This window comes from Plectropomus leopardus, chromosome 2 (assembly GCF_008729295.1).
Source record: "Plectropomus leopardus isolate mb chromosome 2, YSFRI_Pleo_2.0, whole genome shotgun sequence".
NCBI classification, from domain to species: domain Eukaryota; kingdom Metazoa; phylum Chordata; class Actinopteri; order Perciformes; family Serranidae; genus Plectropomus; species Plectropomus leopardus.
The window spans coordinates 34,254,072-34,276,193 of NC_056464.1; the positions used below are offsets into that span (position 1 = coordinate 34,254,072).

Here is a 22,122-nt window from a genome sequence, read left to right on the forward strand (position 1 = left end):
GTGTGTTAGAGAGAGAGAAGAAGAAGACAGAAGCAGATGCGGTCACACTAGAGAAAGAGAAGAAGAGTGCATAAGTGGAGTGAGAAAGTAAGCAAGAGAGTAAGCAAGGGAGTGCAAGAGGGGAACAGAGGGGAGGTAAAGTGGAGAGGGAGGAAGAGCGACAGGGTGAAAGAGATAGCTCTCTTACAGTTTCCAATTAAATGTCTCATTTACCCCCTAATTCTTCTTATTCAGAGCAGCATTTGTTCAGATTTGCAGCGGCAGGACTGTAATTTCAGTGTGGTAATGGAGAGGCAACGCCTCTGCCATTGCATTTGGTACTGTTTAGGAATGATAATGGGCATCATTTCTGGAAGATAATTTCTCTAAATAAAAATGCCTCCCCAGATTAATGTGTGGGAAAGTGATATAAGCGATTGCTGTATACTAGTTTAATTTATAGGTGTTTGGCTCACAGTGATAACAACGCAGCGGAGTTAAAGGTCTTGGGGGCTAGCTCGCAGCTGATGAGATTGGGGCATATGTGCGTGTGCAAGTGCGTGTACATGTGCACGAGGGAGTGCATGTGTATCCAGTCACCTTACTGAGCAGGCGATCACTGACGCTGCGAGCGAGTTGTTGAGTCTCTGCAATCTGGTCAGCTACTCGTTTCTGTTCATTCAGCTTCTCGGCCAGCATCTCCAGCTCTGTGAGAGCGAGCTGCAGGGGCAGACGGTCCACGTGGCCCTTCGGTGTATTCTTGAGCATATCCTAGAAAAAGGTAACAAGGAAAGTTTTAAGTAAAGATACTATAGAGAAACTCTCTCTGTTCAAGGTCTTTTATTTCTGACTGTATGTTGCTATGAATTGAATAGTAGCAAAATAATATGTTCTGCTCGAGAGTTTTGCAGTCTCCTTGAAAAGTTTAAATGTGGGTCAAATTCCCTGTTTGAGTTTAGGTGCGAGACTATCGCAGATTCCAGAGGATTTAACAGTGTACGCCACAATAGCTTTCTAGTGGCTATGTAAACTGTGTAAAGCTCATTGTATTGCAATGTCTCCCCTTTAGTAAGCAGTGTTGGCTAAAACAAACAGGTCTAAGTGTAGGCTTTGTGGCTTGTGTCTATTTTTGTCCTGCATCTATGACCCAGTGAAAGCTCTGTGTTGTCTTGATGTGCATCTCAGATGTACCTCAGCGCCTTGAGCCCCAGTTCCCTGTAATGTATGATTTAATACATACATTTCCTATTTGGAGGACTGAGTTTGGGCTTGAAGAAAATGCCTGATTCACATTCATGACTTATCTTTTGAATTCATGGATAATCAATGCCTACTGAGGGATGAAATGAGCTTCTGCAGATCCGGAGAGTCAAGCTCAAATCCAAATCTTTGCTCAGAATGGAAAGTGGAAGTGTCAGGATGTAAAGCCAGCATTGTGAAAAACTGATGTGGCTAGCTACTTTTTTAGCTCTAGCGAACCTCAGTGTAAAAGTATACAGGGTGCGACTTCTTGTACTTAAGATAAGCTAAAATATACACTCCAGTTTGTGACCTTGCAGCTTTGCATTCGTGTTGCTGAATTTTAATTCCACTCTAGTCTCTCATATTGGAAGTGTTCAGCTAGTGAAATTAATGAATTAAAAAATAATTTAAACATCTATCCCTTTCCAAACAACAAACAATTTCATACCTGCAGGAGCAATATGAACTGAGGGAATCGCTGAATTGGTTTAACCATCAGGCCGTACAGAGTGATCCGGTCAACACTGGATGCTTGCTTCTTCTACAAGCAAAAAGAAACAAAAATAAATCAGAAAATGCACTTGGAAAGAAGTTCTTGCACAGCAAGGCTTTTAGGAGGAAACTATGCTATTCCTACATTAAGAAGAGTTTGTCAGAATCCTCTATAGACCTTGTGTGGGCGGGTGAGTGGGTGAATAAGGTATGAAAATCAGGGTCTGTTATTCATATGAGAGTATGAAAGAGGAGATTTTTTGAGTGTGTTATATGTCTAATGTATTACTGTAGGCGTAGGTCAGGAGAAGATCGTTTCAGTGCAGTGTCAAGTCTGTGCCACAATGACACCATCAGTGTAAAAAGGCAAATCACTGGGCACATTTAATAGATGGTATGGTGGCAAAGGTTAGAAAAGATCAACTGTGAGACAGAAATACAAAATAAAAATAAAAAGACATCATCTGCTCCAGTATACAGATCAGGAGCTAACATATAATCTGTTTTCTTTTTACTTTAAGTGTACTTATTGTTTCTCAGGGTGAGGAAATTAATTTTGCATTTTTTAGATGATACACACAGATTAGAACTAGAAATCTCTTTAATATACACTTCATATTACAAAATAAATTAATTTGATATTGAGACTCTGATATGAGATACAGATAGTGCCTGAGATTTTGGTAAATGTAATATCATGATCCAGCCTAAATGTGTTTTCCTAGAAGTTAATGTTGCAGTCTATTAAATTCAAACATCAAATATCTGAGTATATCTGTTTCCAGCTGAGGGAAATTAATAATGAAAACCTCATCTTTTTTCTCATGAATAGATTTTAGTCTCTTTCACATTTTTTTTCAATACTGAATATCATCACATTGTATTAAAAAATAAACTCAATTTTCAAGGCACAGTATTAGTTAAAAAATGTTGCGATAACTGATTTTGTTACCACTGAACTGTAATTATTAAATTGAAACCACTAAATGTGCTTAATTCTTTTTAATAAAACAAGCATAGCATTAAAATTATATATGAAAATCTGCATACCGTAAAACTTCAAAAACCAGCCTGGTTCTTCATTTCATTCAATCACTGAACTCAACTAGCTGTCATTTGGGGCAGGCATTTATGTCAGACAGGCCTTTAATGCTTTTCACACAAAAGTCTTGCCCAGAAAAATGTAATCAAATTGTTTAAATCTTTATGAATATTACTTGTATAAAAATTACATCGAATGACATATCAATTACGAATCATTTATTTGATCAAGCTCCAAGACAGCGCATCTACGCCAACCTCATGAATGCAGAAAGAGAGAACCCTGTAGCAAAATACTACCGTAGGAGAGATAAAAGTGGAAAAAAGTTGATGGCAGCAACAAGAAAGGAGTAAAACACGCTTGGACACTTCTCTTCTTTAACCAGCAAAGTAACTAAAACCGCCTACAATTCAAGTTTTTATGGTAGTTATATTATCTACTTAGCTGACAAAATGCTCCCAGGATAGGATATGGATGTTTGTGAATGGATCATGTACTATATACTTAAGAGATTCATGACTGAAGATTACATATTGTAAACCTAGTTCTTAAAGCAAATCTGGAGCCCTTTGGCAGGCTCTGAAGCCTCAGCCACTCCTCTTGGGTGCCTCCTCCCTGGAATATAAAAAAATGGGCAGGGCTGGGGGGCTGAGACACACCCAGTCAACCAATTGTGCCGCCTCTCAATCCACAGCACCTCCCTGCCCCATGCACACACACAAAGTATTTAGTTGGCGAGTTTCTGACATACTCCTTACTCTGGTCTTTTTGTAAATATGTAGAATTTTAATACTTTGCACTCGAATGTCAAAAGCTGAACTAAAATAAATCAACAACACTACTAAAGACTTGTGTATAAACATTGCTATGGAACTCAAAAAGTGGTATGGGAGTTTAGTTACTCTTTAAATTCCTTAGTGCATGCTATACTGACTGAGGAAGCTGATGTTGTAGCTGGAAAAATTGTTTTTCTTCGAATATCGAACTATTTAATATAACAGTAACGTAATCAGATCAGGAAGAACCATATGTTGGCTTGGCCTCCAAGTAGCCGAGGGCCTGCTCTAGACACAGCAAAAAACTGAATTTCCTTGGTCTTTTTGCTTTTACAACAATCTCAACTTGGGCGGCCTCAGCTCACCTGCTAGAGTGTGCGCCCCATGTGCCGAGGCCTTTGCAGCAGCCCAGGTTTGATTCCAGCCTGTGGCCCTTTCCTGCTTTTCATTCCCCCTCTCTCTCCCACATTTCCTGTCATTCTACAGATGTCCTATCAGTAAAGGGAAAAAATCCCCCCAAAAATAATCTTAAAAAAAAAAAACAATCTCAGTTTCCAACAGAGAAATAGGCATCCCAAAATACGAGTGCTGAGGCTTTTAAAGACGAGAATACGTTCTACTGCTTTTTGGCTGAAAAAAAAAATTTATTCAAGCCAGAGTTTGCAGCCAAAGACATGCAGCGGAAAGAAGCCCAGGCTGCGGTTGCATGAGTCGTGCAAGAGGATATTGCCAGCAGGGACCCTCCAGAACCTGAGCTGCCGGGGGCAAATACTGACTGACTATGCCTCTTCTCAAATTGCCCTCCGATAACAAAAGATACTGAATCATTCGGCTGCAATGAATTTCAGCGTGGGCAGCTTCTGACCTATTTCACTATTCTCTGTCTTTTTGAGGTGGCGGTGTTTGACCTCTGCTTTCCAACCAAGTAATCAAAGTGGCCAGCAGAACCAGGGAGTGCAACCATGAGCCTTTGCCCAATATATGGAACTACAAGCTTTCAATATTTCTCCATGATGGAGGCAAGGAATAAAGGACTATCAGATGTTCCCAGAAGGCACCCAACAGCTTGGAGGTAGAACGGGCAAGGTGGCAATGAAAGGCTGCTCATGAGAGCGCTGAGTGTTCTCATTGCCCACAATGCACATCAGGTTTTCCACAGATCCATTTCAGGTGGAGCCATACAGTTTGGACACCTTAATGCTTCTAGTGTACATCTGCTAAGAGAGGAACAGCATTGAACTCCCCAAGCAGGGGAGTGAGTTGGCTGTTTATAGCAATTAAGGTTGGTACAAAAACTTTGGCACCATTTTTGTGCTAAGTGCTGTATGCAAATAATCAAAAGCATCCTGACCACTTGCAGTAGCTGCTCACAATGAGGATCAGCATGCGTGGGCAGTTGGAGCAGTACCAAAAACCACAAAACGCAAACAGGTGGTTTTCCTTGACCACAGGTGAGTCGTCTCAGTGTCGTGTTTTTCTTCCAGTTACTGAATGAAAGTGGATTCTAGTACCACTGGAAAAGATTAGAGCTGACTGGCTGAGAAAGTAGCTGCAAATTTCAGTATGCTGCTCTGCAGAGAAGAGTGGTCAAGCTTTAAGATCCCATTAGTGGGCGAGACCTGTGTGAAATGCAGCAGGCAGTTTCTCAAAACAGGAAACAGATTGAATTTGTTAGTCACTTTTTATACTATATCTATCTGGCTTGTAAACAACTCGTATTGACAAATTGCTAAAATAAAAATAGACATACATCTAGTCGTGATAAATGTATCAGGAGCATTTTACTTTTTTTCTGTAAGACATATTTCTGGCAAAGTCACCTACCTCACTGAGCAGAATTGCATTTGTTGCCAGGCAACCTTATCAGCATAGCAAGAAGCCTCAGCATTTAGCGATATGCTGGGACCGATGGAACTGTCCCTTATGCTAATTTTGGGTTAAAACACTTGACACCTACTTTTCATGTCAAGAAAAATGGGAAATGGGCAAGGCTGGATATGTCATTGAACCTGTCAAGTGGACACTTCCCTCCACAGCTGATGTGAACTAGATTAGGACCATGACTTCTCCAGCAGGCTCAATAATAAGTCCAGCCATCCAAGTACCGGCTGCCTCTACACTGGCTCTCACCACTGAAATGCATAACGCAGCACTTCACTGTATGTACATATACAACCACTTTCATCACTATTGGTCTCAATTCTAATAACCGAATGGCATTCTGAGATTTTTCTAAGTTATCTGATTTGCTGTTTACAAAAAAATAAATGTTGCTTGGACAGTTGTCAACATTTATCCAGAGGAGGAGGAATCATTTTGACAACTTCTTTTATTCTATCAAAAACAACTAATTCACATTAGGCGTGTAACAGTGCACTGAAGTCACAGTTTCAGTACAGATCTATATTACACTGAAAGAACACTGAACCAACACTTTCCCAGAAAGAAACCAGTCAAAACAGGCTATAAAACACATCTCTTTGGATTTGAAATTTAAAATACAAAATAAAAAGAACAGTTAAGCATTTGTGCATCAGGAGGAGTGTTACATTTGGTTCCACTTTGGCAATGCCAATGTAAATGCCAATCGCCACAACCACTGCACCAAGTTAAGGTTAGTTTGAACATTTTTTGACAAACACTAATTTTTTTGACAGACATTCACTTTGGACCCAGCAGAATCTTCCTAATTTCATTTACTCCCAACAGGAGGAGGATTCACCTCCCAGCCCTCCTGTTAACTGCTGGGAGCTGATGCTAACCCTAATTTAAGCTATGGATAAAATCATGTGCGCGTCTGCATGACCGCAGCTGTACGCCCACGTCCAAAGTGGAACGTATGTCTGAGCCTGAAAGGCTTCTTAAAGCAGCAGAGATAAGCAAGAATGCTGACTTGTCCTAGTGATCAGCACATCTGGGTGAAGATGTCAAATGGTCTTTAGCATGTTGTACATGTATCCATTCACAGACTGTTCAACAATGGAGCAACGCAAACACACCGTCTTATACAGAGCCCTCTCTCTATTGTACTTATGGCGGACCAGGAACCCACTGACGAGACTTTCAGCTCAGACATTTCATTTACACTCACCATAGTACGACTTACAGCACGACAATCCACCTGTTGCGCTAACCTTTGCACTTGTTGCTAACAGTGGAGAGCTTAAAGTTTTCAGACAGAACTCACATGTAAAATTTGGTTCTGCATTATGTGCATCAAACCACATATCGTGTATTCTGCATGCAGTTGCGTGCATGCAATCATGACCCCTCTACTGTGACTGTGTATAAATACACGAATCATTAACCTTATTTAAACCGCTCACCTAGAGACATATCTTCAAATGTAGCTCTCATATTACGTTGTAATGTCTGCAAACTATTTTCAAACACTGAATTTAATGGCCTCTATCCTCTAAATCTACTGTGCGTGCTTATGATTATGTGCATCCAGTCAGTGCCCCGACAATATTTTAAAAGCAACATAATGAAGTCTGTCATTGATTCACTGTTTTTTTCAGTCTGTGTCTAGCCAATTTATTATTTGGTTTGTCTTCATATTGTCAGTGAGAGCTGCAACAAGCAGCGGGAGAGACGGAGGAACCTTTCAACAGAAAGGATGGGACACATGTTATCTAGAGTTACATGCTGGGCTGTCAGCTGTGTGATCTGGTTCTGTAAATCAGCATTACAGTTCAATGATCCAGGCCATACTCATGCATGAATGCTGAGCGCACAGGGAATTGTTAAACTCAGCACATTTAAATAATTCGTTGGCACTCTCTGTGCACCCTGGCCCTATTTTTCCTTGTTCATGATCCCTAATTGATATCTGCAACATTGAATAACAGTATATAATGCATCTTGATTGAGGTTGTCAAAGTTTCATCTTTTCACATAACCACTAAATTAAGCACAAGTGTTGCAATTTTATAATGTTTTGTGAATCGGCCTGTTGGGCATTCATTCATTTGCAGATTTCTCCATGTTTTATTATAAAACTCAGGAGAGCTTTTCATGATACATTAAAAACTACAATTACTGCCTTGCGGTTGTATGCCTAAGCCAACAAGTAAAGTTACAGTTTACATCCGTGTCTGTCAAGATTCATATGAAGTCATGACAACTGACAATACTTTAAATATGGATGATGCTGCTGAGAAGCTACAGATTCTCTCACTCACATCTTAATCCTGGCAGCACAGAAAAACTATACAATAAGAAGAGAAAAGTGTTTTTGCAGAACATTATGATGTCACAGTAAGGCTGACGTTTGACTTTTTGGATATAAAATGTCATCAACTCATCAATTTATCCCATTCAACATTTGTGTTAAATTTTGTAATAAATAGCGTGTGAATTCTTGGGTTATGGCAAAATCTGTTTTGTGAGGTCACAGTGACCTTTGACCACAACATTTTAATCAGGTTATCATTGACTTCAAGTGAATGTTTCTGCAAAATTTGATGGAATTCCCTGCAAGTGTTGCAGGTTGCTGCACTCACGAAAAAAGGGATGGTGATCGTGAGGTCTGGGACCATGACCTTTGATCACCAAAATCTTATTAGTTCATTCTTGAGTCCAAGTGGACATTTATGCCAAATTAGAGGACATTTCTTGAAGGAGTTCCTGAGATATCACGTTGACAGAGTATGGTGTGTGAACGCCTCTGGCCACAGCTGTTGTCAGAGAGGATGCATAAAAATATATGTGGATAGATACCAGTTACTGATGTAATCTGAAAATAATTATATAATAACAACATGACTACAGGACATTACCTGGACATTTCCAGCGTTAGAAATAACACAGTGGTTTATACAGTGCTTCAATCTATTTTCCTACGTAAAGTGAATATTGCATGGTAAACAACACAATTTCACAAATTTAGGACACACTTTAAACCCATCCTCGAATGTAAACAAAGATTATGTATTTTGTGCAAATAACCACCTTTTTACACACTGAATTATTTGTCTGTCTCTTTGGAAACCTGAGAAGTACAGTATGTATTATTAAAGACCTTAGCTTTGGGGCTTTGCTAGATTCAGCATCTGCTGAACACTACAAAGGAAAACAAACACAGGAGCTAAAACACAACTGAATTTGATTAAAAAAAATTTTTTTTTAAAAACATCATAAAACTTGTATTATGCTCACAGGCTGAACTCACCTTCAAGAATTCCAGAAACGCTGGTTTGGACATGCACGCCTTTTTAATGAGAGCCATGGCATTGGTAAAGTTGTTCACATAATCACTGTATACATCTAGCACCATGGACTTGGAAAACTGTGAAGAAAAATGAAACAAGAACTTTTATCTGAATTTGTGACAACAGCCCTACAATAACAGGGTTTGTCCTGCCATGTTATTTTTTTCTTTACATCAACATTCACAAACACAGTCATGTAATTTCTTCTGACATCTTCGATGTTTGGTCAACCATCCTATTTGCAGGGCAACCCGTGGGTAATTTCAATGTAAAGAGAGGCAAGAAAATGGCCATTTAAGTATAGTGCTTTAAAAAATTGGTTTGTTTACCATCCCAGTTACCGCAACACCCTTCACGAGCCATTTAAGAGGTTGGGTAAAGAGGAATGAGGTGGCTGAGTGTAAGACAGAGTATGTGTGTGGGAGGGGGTGTGTCTGTTGTGCGGCAGACATTTATTCTTGCTCCTCAATTAAACCCACACCAGGCAGCTGATAGTGGCAGTTTGAGGAGTGGTGGGGAATTAGTAAACCTCATGAAGGAATTAACCCTCTTTGCTCGCAACCTGCTTCAGGATCCTGCCTCTCAGATATAACTACAAGCCCTGCAGGTACAGATACACTGCCACATGACAAAGGGGGCAACTCGATGAGGCGTTTACAGTCCCAGCACTTTCCTTCTCCAGTGTGGTCTCATTTGATAGTAAGTCTTGGGATATCAATTGAACAGCCCTATAATGGCCTGCAGAGAAGGAGAGGGTCGAATCAGCCCCTCTAATGGGCACATAATAAGAGGACCTTATGGATGATCACACTGCAGAGACTTACAACAGAAAACTCACACTGAACCCTATTGTTCCAGTGCCAAAATTTGCAAACACGCATCCCAGAGAGCATGCAGTGGAGATATTCATCACAGCTGTAATTGATTCCATGTTTGGGGTAAACTATCACTGTTTGCTCAACCTAAAGCCTGTAGCTCATTATAACTCCTGTGGCAGAGGCTGGGTTACACAGTTAGATAGAACTGCCAAGAAAAATATGAGTTCCTTTATCCAGCATGCAAGTCTTTGATTGCATGGTAGACAGAAACAAACAATGCATACAAGCACATATATAAGGCGGCAAATAAGCCTCCAGTTTGCATTTCTATGTCACAGATACAAACATGCACACGCACGCTCACTTACAGAAGCGACAAATAAGTCTCCGATTTTCTCACAGCTGTCCCACTCTGCCACACGTGACGCTAGTGCAATCTGAAACATGGAGTGGCACTGCGTGATCTCCCTCATTCTGAAAAATATAGGCCGGATCTTTCTTGGACTCAGGATGCGTGGTTCAGCCTCCATCAATGGTCTCTGGTATTCCTGGTGAGATTGTGAGAGAAAATTGGGTTTCTTATTGTTGTTGATTTGTATGTATGTGTGTGGGTGGGTGGATGCTTAAGATGAATCAGCAGTCCACCTTCCTTAAGCATCTCTTCTTTTCAGCGCTGCATAAATAGACAAGTGAGGGGTAGCAGACAAATATCCTCTGAATCGAGGAAAATGAGGAAATGTAGTCATGGTGACTGGAAGCACATCAATCCAAAGGATTCACCCACAAAACAGCATTTGCCACTAGCAAACATGTTCAGAACTCAAGGTGACTTGTAATCATAAAAGCCGGAATAATAATGGCAAAAAGCAGCTCCCAGCAGAGTTACAGATGCAAAAGCAACGTGGTGAAAGGGGCATTGATTGATTCTTCACTCGGCACTCATGGGGATATTAGCATAGCCTACAGAAATGAGTTGGCAGGTTCTTTGTGGACAATGTTCTTTGTGGATGCCAGTAAACATGACTTCTTTGAATCTGTACATGTATAGATATTGTGTGCAACTGAAACGCGAAAGATGAAAACCACTATTTAACACCAAACCTGTATCTATCTGAGCAACAGCAGTGGTAAATTTTGTTGATGTTTTGCAAGTCTCATCTCCACAAACCCATCACAGCGAAAATGAATCATTGACAGAAGGAACACGGACGGGCAGCACAACATGAACAACTGTTGCAATCTGTTTTACAGCAATAATGAAAGTAAGAACCCTCAATGTCTAATTGTGCTTGTGGCCTTTCATCTTTTTATGTTATCTGTCTGGAGAGACTGCATTTACCACTTGGCTGGACTCTCTGAATAACAAGAGCGATTTCAAAAGAGCTAAACCTCCCCAAGTATCACACGCAATCATGTCACTTGACAACAAAGGTAGCGCATTGTATCTTGACAGTGAAAGATTTTGCAGTGCATAAGGAAGCCATTGATTGCTGCTGATTCCATTTCAGTAGGCTCCTCTTATTTTTCTGTGATGAGGAGATAACAAGTCTCCTTCTCCCCACTAAAAAGAGAGATTAAAGAGGAGAGGCAGCACCCCATCCTGCGCAAGCCCGACAGTCTCTCTCTCCCTCTCAGCATCAGCACAACGCCGCAGAAATGAGGACGGCTGTTTTATCGGGATTACTTATGCTGAGACACCTCTGTAATTTGATGGATATCACCGCTTCTCTTTTCAGCGTGATTCATAATGGCTAAATGGTGAAGATATTGCATGTGGCAGAGGAGGACAACAGGGACTAACAGCTCACCTGCAGGATTCTCCTGAGAGACTCCAGGTAGCTCCGCTCGCTCTGAATGATGGAGCCGAGGATATGGCGTCTGACAACCTGCGTAGACAACAGACCAGTCAGGAAATCTAGCACTAAGAGGACATGATGGGGCTGCAGTGTGCGGTATGCTTTCAGTTAAGCACGCCGCAGGTTGATGGATTGCACTATAATCATGTGTTTGTCACAGGAGGGGAAAAAGACTCAAAAGGAGTAGGAACAAGGCCTCCATCGGAGTTCTGAATCATTGTATTTCCTGTGACATGAAAGTGGCTGTTCTAGCTGCTGTAAACACACTGCTTTATCAAACAGGATCAAGAGAGAAGAGCTGAGATGTGTAAAAATACTAAAATAACAAAGTAATACTTTGAATAGAAGCCTAGAACCTCATCTCATATCTGGGTACAGATTATGTTCACATATTAAAGAGGAACTCCAGTATAATTCAACCCGGCCCCTATCTTTCCATGTTTTGTGTCAGCGTTACCAATGGTAAGAACAATTTTTGTAGCTGGCAGTGGCAAAACAGTCTATCTTTTGGGGGAGGTGCGTCCTGTCAAACTACTTCCACTAAAAGTGTTTGCTTTTTCCTCTGAGAGTGTGTTTTGAGTGTTTTACAATATTACAGAAGGACCCTACAAAGAAATGAAACGTTTTTCCGCACTTTTTGCATGATCCAGTCTATTGTGTATCTGTTATGTGTCTCGTTACGCTAACGAGAAGCCTGATTCTGAAATCTCACAAGTAGTGACTTGTTGCAGAAAGAAAATGGTGGAAAATAAGTGAGGGAGTTAGAGAGAGGAGCCATGGTAACACTTTGCTGTGTTGTGGTATGGAAAGCATATCTTATCAAAGATATTTTTAATACCATGGCTGAACATATTCAGCTGATTTCAAGAATGTGAAAAATGAGGCTTCTCCTTCAAAACAGACAGGAACAAACTAAACGTACAGAAAAATGTTTCACTTCTTGGTGAGGTGCTTTTGTAATCATAGTCATAATAACAATCTGAGTCTGTCAGAGCCAAAAACAGGCACTTTCAGTGGACGTAAATTGACGGGGCACATTTGTTTTGAAAGACAAAGCTGCAGACCTGCCTCTCGGTACTTTACCAGTTTCAAAAATTATTGTTCAAGCCACTTAGACACAAAGACATGAGAAAAAAGCCGAGGTACAGACTTAAGTAATAAATCTGATGACTTCAGACAGGCAGTGAGAAAACCAAAAAACTTGCAACTCCATTTGGAGTTGCAAGTTTATAATATATAACGCAAAATATATATACCAATAATATTTTCATTTGCGTACAAAAACCATGTAATGGTCAACAACTAACTCATTGCAATATGGAAAACTTGTGGGTTGAAATATCAGACAGAGATGCAACAACTTCCAGCTTATTTTAACAAATAAAAACAACATTTTAAAAGCATTCCTTAATTTTTAAGTTTAATATATGACTTATATAATATATGACTCTGTTGTTATAATTGCATTACATCTCGTAAAAAGCGCATTCTGACTTGTTTGTTAGAGCTTGAAACTCAAAGTTTAGCACTGGAGACTTGACTTGGAACTTAGGTTCTGGGACTTGAGTGCAAAGACTCGAGATTTCTTTGTGACTTCCATAACAATAACTTGTTCCCAAACCTGGAAAATAGAGTACAGGTAAAAAAAACAGAGTTTTCCTTCAAGTACCTGCCTCTACATTTGCAGATTACAGTCAGTTAGGAAAGAATGGGAAGAAATGGTCGCAAAAATTGTCAGGTTCACCTGGTGGCTGGTCAGCCCCTCTGGCATGGGGCTCAGCTGTGGAGGAGGATGCTTCACCTCTGACACAGCAACATCCAGGTATCCTGCATCGTCCTCCTCTTCTGCAGACATCCAGAAATACAGAAGGAGAACCATACAGACAGGTTAGGAAGAGAAAGAGTGAGTGTGTGTGTGTGTGTGTGTGTGTGTGTGTGTGTGTGTGTGTGTGTGCAACAGAATGAGACAAAGAGGGAAAAACAGAGGCAGGCTTCAGATCTCACTGCAGCTGGAGACACAATGCGACACACTAAGTTTATTACCTCGAAAATATGAAGAGATTTCTATACTCTCTGAAAAATAGACAGCGCGCGAGAGAGAGGGAGCTATGGAAAAGGGACCGAGAGTGAGAGAGGCCTTTGGAAAAAAAAAACTTTCAAAACAATACTGTATCTCTGAAGGAGTAAAGGAGGCACACAGAAGTGTGTCTGCAAAAACATGATCCAACATATTCTCATCTCTGCATTGGCACAAAGACATTCCACAGTCTCACAAAAAAAATCCCCACTTCACCCGTACCCATAAAGACACAGATACCAAAAGCTTCCATCGTTCCAATTAAAGACTTTGGAATGATAACAGAGGATTGGTGGAAAAGAAATATAATGCCGCACAGATTTCCCTCGATCAACACCTAAAAATAGCAGCACTGGCCTCTTTACCTCTTTGTGATGGCTCGGAGATTTGCTTGAGACGTGGGTCTGATATCTATGGTTTATGGAGCTCCTCGATACTCCATTAATGGATGGTAATCTCTCTCTATTGTTCAGCAAGGGTTCCTATAACACAACCTATATTGTAGCACATGGAGTTGCTTCATCCTCCTCTCTCTCGCGCATCAAAAACTTTGCCCGACCACAATGTCTGTCTTAAAACTGAGAACGCCTGTCTGTTTTATTTATTATAGCTGTAATCAGTGGGATCTTTCTTTTTCACAGTGCTTTCATTTCTCCCTGAAGGGATTTGTATAAAGAAAAAGTAAGACTTTTTACTCTATCTGCCTCAAACACTACTTTGGCTTGGATAGCTTTGCACATAAGCAACTGCCTATAATTCAAAGAGTCAAATGTAAGGAGTTAAAGCCCAGACTTCATAACCAAAAGCCATTATTCAAAATAGTTTAACTTTCATCCCAAAAAAGCCAGCTGACCAGCATTTACAAAGTTTTCACACTTCCATGCATTACCCAATTGATCTTTTCTCTGCAGGAAAGAAACTTTTCGCATGACGGCTATTTTGGTCTTTTCAAGTCCATCCTTGGTTCCGCTTCTCGCCGCCTTCATGAGCTGCTGAACCTGGTTGGAAGGAGCACACAGAAACAACGGACGAGCGTTAGAGTGCGGGGAAAATGCCATGCTGCGGAGATTTGATAACCTACGGTGCTCCTCTGGAGAGCGACGGAGAGAAGAGGCGCTCAGTGGGCTCATCATGAATCTCGCCATCTGGGACTCCCTGTGGGTCGCCGTAGAGCCTCTAATCAGCGTCTATGAGCATATCATGGGGAGATTATGGTAACAGAGTGAGCTCCACATCAGAGCTGCACTGCTCGGTGTGGGAGAATTCAGTTGACCACAAACTCCACCCCGAGCATGACTCCACAGACCGAGAATACACACACAGGAGGTGGTAGTATTTTTAAATGGCTCTACTTCAGGAAAGTAGGTCATTAATTGGGGGCAAGTTGCACTGGTGTTTATGGAAGTAAATACAGAATATTATTTAATAATTCATGTGTCCCATAAATGCATCATGATATTAAACCCGGCAGGGGAAAAGAGAGAGAAGAGGCCGACAGAGAGTCTCAAAGCAAAGTCACAGTCCAAAGGAAAGCTGGGAAGGATGGTGCAGAGAGTCGGTTAAGCCTTTGAGTCAGCTGAGCACACAGCAGCATATTTCAGCTCTGGGTGATCATCAATCCTATTGACAAACATCTAGCGGAGTGATTTGAGCTCTGCGAAGAAACAGTGTGATATAGCTGTGTTCGCTTGCTGCTTGGTGATATACCTTGATGTCATAGTTGTGCTTGCCAGACAGCCTCATGGCCAGCTCGCGTTTGGTCCTGGCACAGCGTTCCCTCAGCCGACGCACTTCAGGAGAGAGCTACAGGTGTTGGACAGGCGGGGTCATGGGGAGGGGGAAGGGGGGGCAGGGTGCGTTTAGCCACGAAAAAGAGGAGGAAGAGTAGGGGAGAGGAAATAGAAAAGGGAAATGGAGGCAGAGTGATCAAGGCAAAACAAGCTACGCGACATCAGGAATTAATCACAAGCATAGACAGTGAAGGCTTGGAGCGCTGCTTTTGGTCAAAGGGGTTACGCTGTATAAGACTAATGGACACTGATTTATAGAGGATGGAGGGGGTTGCAGGCAGATTAGGGCAATTATTAAAGAAGCAAACTGCTCTCCCAGGCTGCTCGAATTAAGCAGTGAACTGAACAAGCGGAGAACTTCAGGTACACTTGGTGAAAAATTAATCGGGTGAGACTAATTAAAAACTATGTGTTTTTGATGAAGGCTGTGCTGGCCGGAAATTGTTGTCGGACCTTAATAGTCAAGGTTTCTTCATTAATAGTTCAAGCGGTGCAGCTGGATCCTTCCTTTTGTTCAGTGGCCTGGGACAAGCATGCTGAGAGAACTGTGGGGGGATTCACACCACACCTTCCTGTAATTACCTGAGCAACTCATTTTCAGTCCCGATGCCACAAACATTTTTTTCCCCCGATTCCTCAAAGCATTGATTTATCACAGGATTTGCTTGGATTACAATGGAATTATTTCCATACATAAACACCTTCAATGTGCAAAAATATGCACTGGTAGGTATAATTATATGCATCAATAATGATTCACCTCAGCAAAACATTTTTTTTTTATTAGTATGACAGTGGATTTTCCCCGTATAGGTGCTTGCACGTTAAAGGCTGGTGATGCATAAAGGAAATGCAGCACAGTGTGAATGTGCACACAGTGCCATCATGTGGAAGACTGACACCGTGTAGCTGAGCTGCACAACACTGATGAGCAGCATCCTTGGCAGAGAGAAGGCAAAGAGATCTGAGGCTTTTCAAACACAAAAAAATGCCTCTTGTTTACTTTCATCCCACAATGAAAGTTTAAGGCCTAGACAGCCTATTATATATTTTTCATGTTCTTTACAGTTTCCTTCCAGTTCCATATATTAATAAAGAGGACTGCGACAGGGGAGCAGGAGATGAAATATTCCCCTTGATTATTTTTTTTAAAGTTCTGGAAACCAACCATAACAACCTGGCTGGTCACGTAAAATAAACAGATTTGTGTTAGATAAACACACATATCAGACACACAGTTACAAAACTACCTTGCTCCGTGTTGGTTGTTTGGTCTCATTATCAGACTGTTCGTCGTAGCTTTCAAACTCGCTGGAGCTCCACCCATTGTCTGCATCTGCAGGACCGCTGTCTCTCTGAACATCCTCATAGATCATATCTGCAAAACAAACGCACAAACAACACAAATCAGAAGCTCCTCGTCAAGATTTCTGACAGGACAAACGTCCTAAACAGATGCAATTTTGTCACAGCTACTAACCGTCGTCAGGAGAGAGGGGGTCCTCGCTTGGAACATCATCATAGATCACCTCTGAAGTCTCCGCCGTCTGTGGCTCAGCTTTAGCCACACATAAAGCTGGCAAAGAAAAAAACGGTAGCATCAAAGTAAACAAATACTGTTTTTAAATAGAAAGAGAGTGGTGCCTTCTATCTTTTTATCTCCCTCTCTGTTTGATAGTTGCACCTCCTGTTGTTAGATCAGTCTTTTACATTTCTCCCCCAAACACAACACACACAAAGACATGCACGCACAGCTCCAAACTACATCACCTGAATCCTTTTGGCACAGCAGAACAGATAAAGGACACCAGATCTTCTCGCCTCTGGTTAGTAAATTTGCAAAGCCTTTGAATATTTACATACTTATTGCATCTTTTACATTTAAAGGTCTTGTCCCTTGGGGAGATCTGGCACATCGCGCGTGCATATTGCCATAATGGTTATGTCCATGTGACGCAACATGATTGCATCCAGCTTGTTTGAGCTATTGACCCACTCTATCTCCACGCTCGGCAGGATTTGTCATTAACTGCTTTGAGAGTGTTTCAGCCTAATTTAGCTCAGTGAGCTTTATTGATTTGGTTTTAAACTGTGATTTGTCTGTAACACTTTCTCCTAAGCCCTGAACAGCAACAATCACTGTTTTCAATTAATCAGATTGGAGATGTGTATTCTGTCATGGATTATTTCTCAGAGTTCAGTCTAAAAACTCGAAAGAACCTTGGATACAATCCAGGAGATGAACAAAGAGCGACTGTTTTTCTACAAAAGAGGATTAGCTACACAAATGTTCTTTATATATCACTCACTTTCCTCCGCTTGTGCATTCAGAGAGGATTCAGAACAGAGAAGAAAACAACTGGATTTGGACTATCAGCCTGACTATCAGCATATCTGCAAAGTGACTGGGCCTCTTGGGAACATGGCTTGTTATTTCAAACATGGTAAACCAGAAGTTCCCTGCTGTGTTTTCTTACTTTTATTTAACTTTTCTTAACAGCAGCAGCACAATGGCACTCCAATAAACTCATCTATAGGTCACAATGACACTAAAGAATATCAGAGAAAATACTGCTATTATAAAGAGTAGTTGTTGAAAATGTGGGCGAGAGGAAATGTAGAAAAGCATTAGCGATCAATGTTAGATAATCACATCAAAATGTGCTGTGACTGCACTGGAGGGGTGAAGGGACAAACAGGAAATAATTATTCATAATGATCAGGATAAGGTACATTTAGTCAAACTGAAACAGAGGCTTTCCAGACAATAAACAAATTTGCCCTCCACAGCAGGTTAATATGCAAAATATTTTCAGGAGTCTGGTGTTTGAAAACTGAAGAAAAAAAGTACCAAATGGAAAAACAAATATTGCATAAAGATCAGAACAAAAGTCTTATTAATTTAAGTTGTTTTAAGTTACCTTGCTTTTTCCACTTTCTGTATTATAATTTTAGATATCTGGGAGAACAGAATATTATTTCATTATTCAGTCAGTTAAAATATATTGTACAGGTTAAAAATGACAGCAGAGGCCTGTGTGTGGAAATACATCAGAGGAGTGGGACATAAAAAGAAAAAAGCGCCATGCAGCATTGCAGGGCTCCTTTACATCTCTCATTTCTGAGCCACCTTCAAATAACGGCAGCACTGCTGACTGAGTCAAAATCCAAAAGCAATTTTCCCTCATGGAAATGGTTCTCTATTGATCCTCATCCTGAATTAATTGGATTCATGTCATGTCTGTGTAGGAATCAAATCATGCCACAGAAAATGTGTGCCGAGCCGGTGCCTTTTGTGTCATTATGTGTTAGACTGTCCATGTATTTGTGCATGCGGATGTGTCTATACATACATATGTGAGTCTGGCCTCTTTCACCATAGAAATCAATGAACCATAAGATGACCGTAGGCCTGTAATATGGTGTTCTTGCCACCTTTGATCAAGGTCAAGAGATGTGATGTGCAGTGCTAACAAAATACTGGTAACAATTTACACTGCCAGTGTCATTATGGTGTGGTTCACAGTACTGTTTACGCAACTCTGGTGGCTCAATTGGTTTTCTAACAGATCTGTCTGCAGTGTGAACACCATAATACATAGGTGGAATGAGCCTGAATCCCAAGGCAGGCTTAAATTTAATCTTTTTTGGTCTGAAATTGAACCCTTGATCTACAATATAAGGTGCATCACTTCCCTGTCAATGTAATTTAGTTCTGTACCTGCCGAGATGTCCCTGGAGTCGGAGCTTTCCTTGATACTTTCTTTGCCGTGGTCTCCTGAATCAGTCGCCGTCGCCTCAGGCACCACAGGAAGCCCCCGGAGCTCCTCTCCCGCACGAGGAGCTGAGGTACTGGGCTCGGATGCTGCTGCAGAGGCCCTGGAAGGTACCCAAATATTGGTACAGTTAAACTAACACTGAGTGCTATGTGCCTCATTACGAGTTAATTCCAGTAAGAGGAAGGGGAGGCAGAATGGTTGGAGGTGGAGGTCAAAATAGTTCTCTGCTATCCAAGCATGCAAATGCACACTCCCTAAAGTCTGACGGAGCACATATTGCTGCTGTCAACTTATTCTGATGTTTTTTTAGGAAACTTTTTTGGAAGGGAACACTGTTTTTCTCTATGGGCAGCTGTGGATTTTCACCTCGACCCAGATATGGCATTTGGAGGAATGTGACGACATTGGCCTAAGAACAAGATACCTCTACCAGCGAGTTCATATAAACAAGCTTCACCTTGAATTATATTTGGCAGCTATTCATTGTGTGGATCAAAGTTTTGTTTTGTTAATTACTCAGCATTGTGGTGGATGTGTTTTTTTTTTATTTTTCACAATTTCCACTTGATGTACTGCACTTATTTTAATAAAAAAAATATACAGCACATGAAGTCTTTGTTTGCCTACCCTTGCATGTATTTTGTTGTAGTTATGGAGTCAGATACAGATTAAACCTTTTAAAACATTTATTTCAAAATAACACATTTAGAAGATTGTCCACAACACATTTGAGAGTTAGAGCAAAGTTAGCATTTTGCATTTCTGCAAACCACAGATACATTAACACTTGCACGTCATCATGCAGCTGATGCATTGAAACTTTTCATTTTGACAACACTGTGGTTCAAATGTAATTAGGTTGAGGCTCAAAAAACTCTTAGCTTAGGTTACGGAAGGACCATGTTTTGGCTTAAAATACCGGGTGGGGGGGGGGGGACCACGGCTGCTACAAAAGCTGCAATGTCAAGGTAAAAAAAAAAAAACATGTTCAAAGACACTATCACAGCTGGAAACACAGCCAAGTATCCCATAAACCACCCATATCTGGGGGCTTAAAAGCAACTGGAAAAACAACCAAGTCGCACGTAAACACCCACATTTGGAGGCTTAAGGGACGCAAGTTGTTGGGGGGCTGAAAAGCCACTAGAAAAAGAGCCACAGGTCGCTAATACACCTGTCTGAGACGAAAAAGACACACTACAATGGGTCTCTAAAAACACCTACATTTGGGGGCCGAAATGCGGCTGGAAAACACAGCCACCGTTTGTTACTTAACAGACGTGTTCAGGAGTTTAACAAAAGCAAAAAAACACAGCAGTAGGTCCCTAAAAAACAACCAGTTTTGCGGTTTGCTGGTCTCAAGCAGTGGTCTGCAGCTTGGCAGAGGTCTCACCTGGCTAACACACCATCCACCATCCTTTCTACTTCCAGATGACAAAGTGAGCTCATACACTACGTCACTTTAGAAGCTTTAATGTGATACATAAAAAGAAACGTAAAATGCTGACATTTTCTCCCAGCGTCCTAGCTGCTGTCCAGCATTGCTGTAGGCTCAATTGGGTTCTGGGTGCTGTCTTTACCTTTTATTTTATTTTTTAAGTGTAGTTCATGTCTTTTCTACCCACATAGGACACAATTATTTTTGACTTCTCAACAAGTTGTGCTAGAAGTGACAACTTTGGCTGTATGTGGGATATGTTGATCTACTTATTCAGAAAAACTTTTACAAAACCACATGTGTACAAAAGATATATAATCACAACTACCATTTGTTACTCGAGTGACTTCACTTGCCCCCAAGCACTGTCAAATCATTACATGTCATGCCTGCGGCTTACTATAATCACCGCTGGCTTTTTGAATGAAAACATGCCCTGAACCAGCTATTAAAAACAGCCTGACATCACAAGGGAAAATCTTGTTGACACAGCTATCACATGGCCTGTGTTGATGCTGCCAGTGAGGGATTGTCCTCCCCCACATGACTGATAATATGACAGGATCCAGTGTGTAGGAGAGTCCCATCTACACTAATTAAATCTGTCCCTCTGCTAAACACCTCAGCAAAGCTTGTGATGCCAGCAGCAGCAGCAGCAGCTACTCAGAGTGATGGGCAACTTGCAGACAAACAAGACATGGCAGGAAAATAATGTGCACAAAATGGCGTATATTCAGGAGCTATTGAGGTGGCAACCTTGCAGACTCTTATTTTACATTTTAGTGGCAATGGAAGCTGACTATCTGTATTCAACGATCTTGCAAACCATTATCTTTCCTTGTAGGGTACGGCACCAGGTGAACCGTGTATTATGAGTCAGAGAGGGAGGAAAGCATTTTTGGAGTAAACAAGGCTCAAAAAGTAACAGTAGGTAGTTCAAGAATACTGATAGATAAGATTCACCACATGAATATTGAGACAGTGTCAGTCACAAAAAACAGGTTCTGCGATGACTTTAAAATGATTTAGCTATTTCAGCAAACCCCAACAGTCTGGTACTCTAATCTGCTCCAAAAAGAAGGAGAATCAAAAAATTATATACAGTGGAGCTGCAACGATTAATCTATTAGTTGTGTCAATTACTGAATTAATCGCAAACCAATTCAATAATCGATTAGTTGTGTTTTTATTTTTTCAGACAAAAACGTCAAAGTTCTCAAACTCCAGCAAGATCCAGTGTGCAATATTTAGGAAGATATATTGGCAGAAATGGAATATAATATGATAAGCAGCCCATCTGTGTTTCAGCCGCTTGCAATCTGCAAACCCCCACTAGATACCACCAAATCTTACACACTGTTCGTTTAAAACTGAATATTTTCTGGGGGGTTTTAACGCATCTATGAAAGTAAGGTGACTAGCTTAGCTGTTGACAAAACAAGACATTTGCAGATGTCACATTGAGCTTTGGGAAACTGAGTGATATATTTCACCATTTTTTGACATTTTATAGACTTAATAACTAACCACTTAACTGAGAAAATAATCGACCGATTAATCAACAATGAAAATCATTTTTACAAAAAAGTTTGGCTGAGGAGTGCTACATCACATGTGTAG

General features: G+C 40.9%; 1 protein-coding gene across 1 annotated transcript in view; it reads right to left on the reverse strand.

Moving 5' to 3' along the window:
* arhgef10la (Rho guanine nucleotide exchange factor (GEF) 10-like a) overlaps positions 1–16,847 on the reverse strand; it is a 122,293-nt gene extending 105,446 nt beyond the window's left edge. The window contains exons 1-9 of the mRNA XM_042509431.1: positions 16,766–16,847; positions 16,536–16,663; positions 14,385–14,493; positions 13,163–13,263; positions 11,371–11,448; positions 9,931–10,110; positions 8,705–8,821; positions 1,670–1,762; positions 580–750 (exon numbers count right to left, since the gene is read on the reverse strand). Of these exons, the coding sequence (XP_042365365.1) occupies positions 580–750; positions 1,670–1,762; positions 8,705–8,821; positions 9,931–10,110; positions 11,371–11,448; positions 13,163–13,263; positions 14,385–14,493; positions 16,536–16,661 (975 nt within the window). The 5' untranslated portion in view covers positions 16,662–16,663; positions 16,766–16,847. The remainder of the gene's footprint in view (positions 1–579; positions 751–1,669; positions 1,763–8,704; positions 8,822–9,930; positions 10,111–11,370; positions 11,449–13,162; positions 13,264–14,384; positions 14,494–16,535; positions 16,664–16,765) is intronic.
* Positions 16,848–22,122: the final 5,275 nt, after the last annotated feature.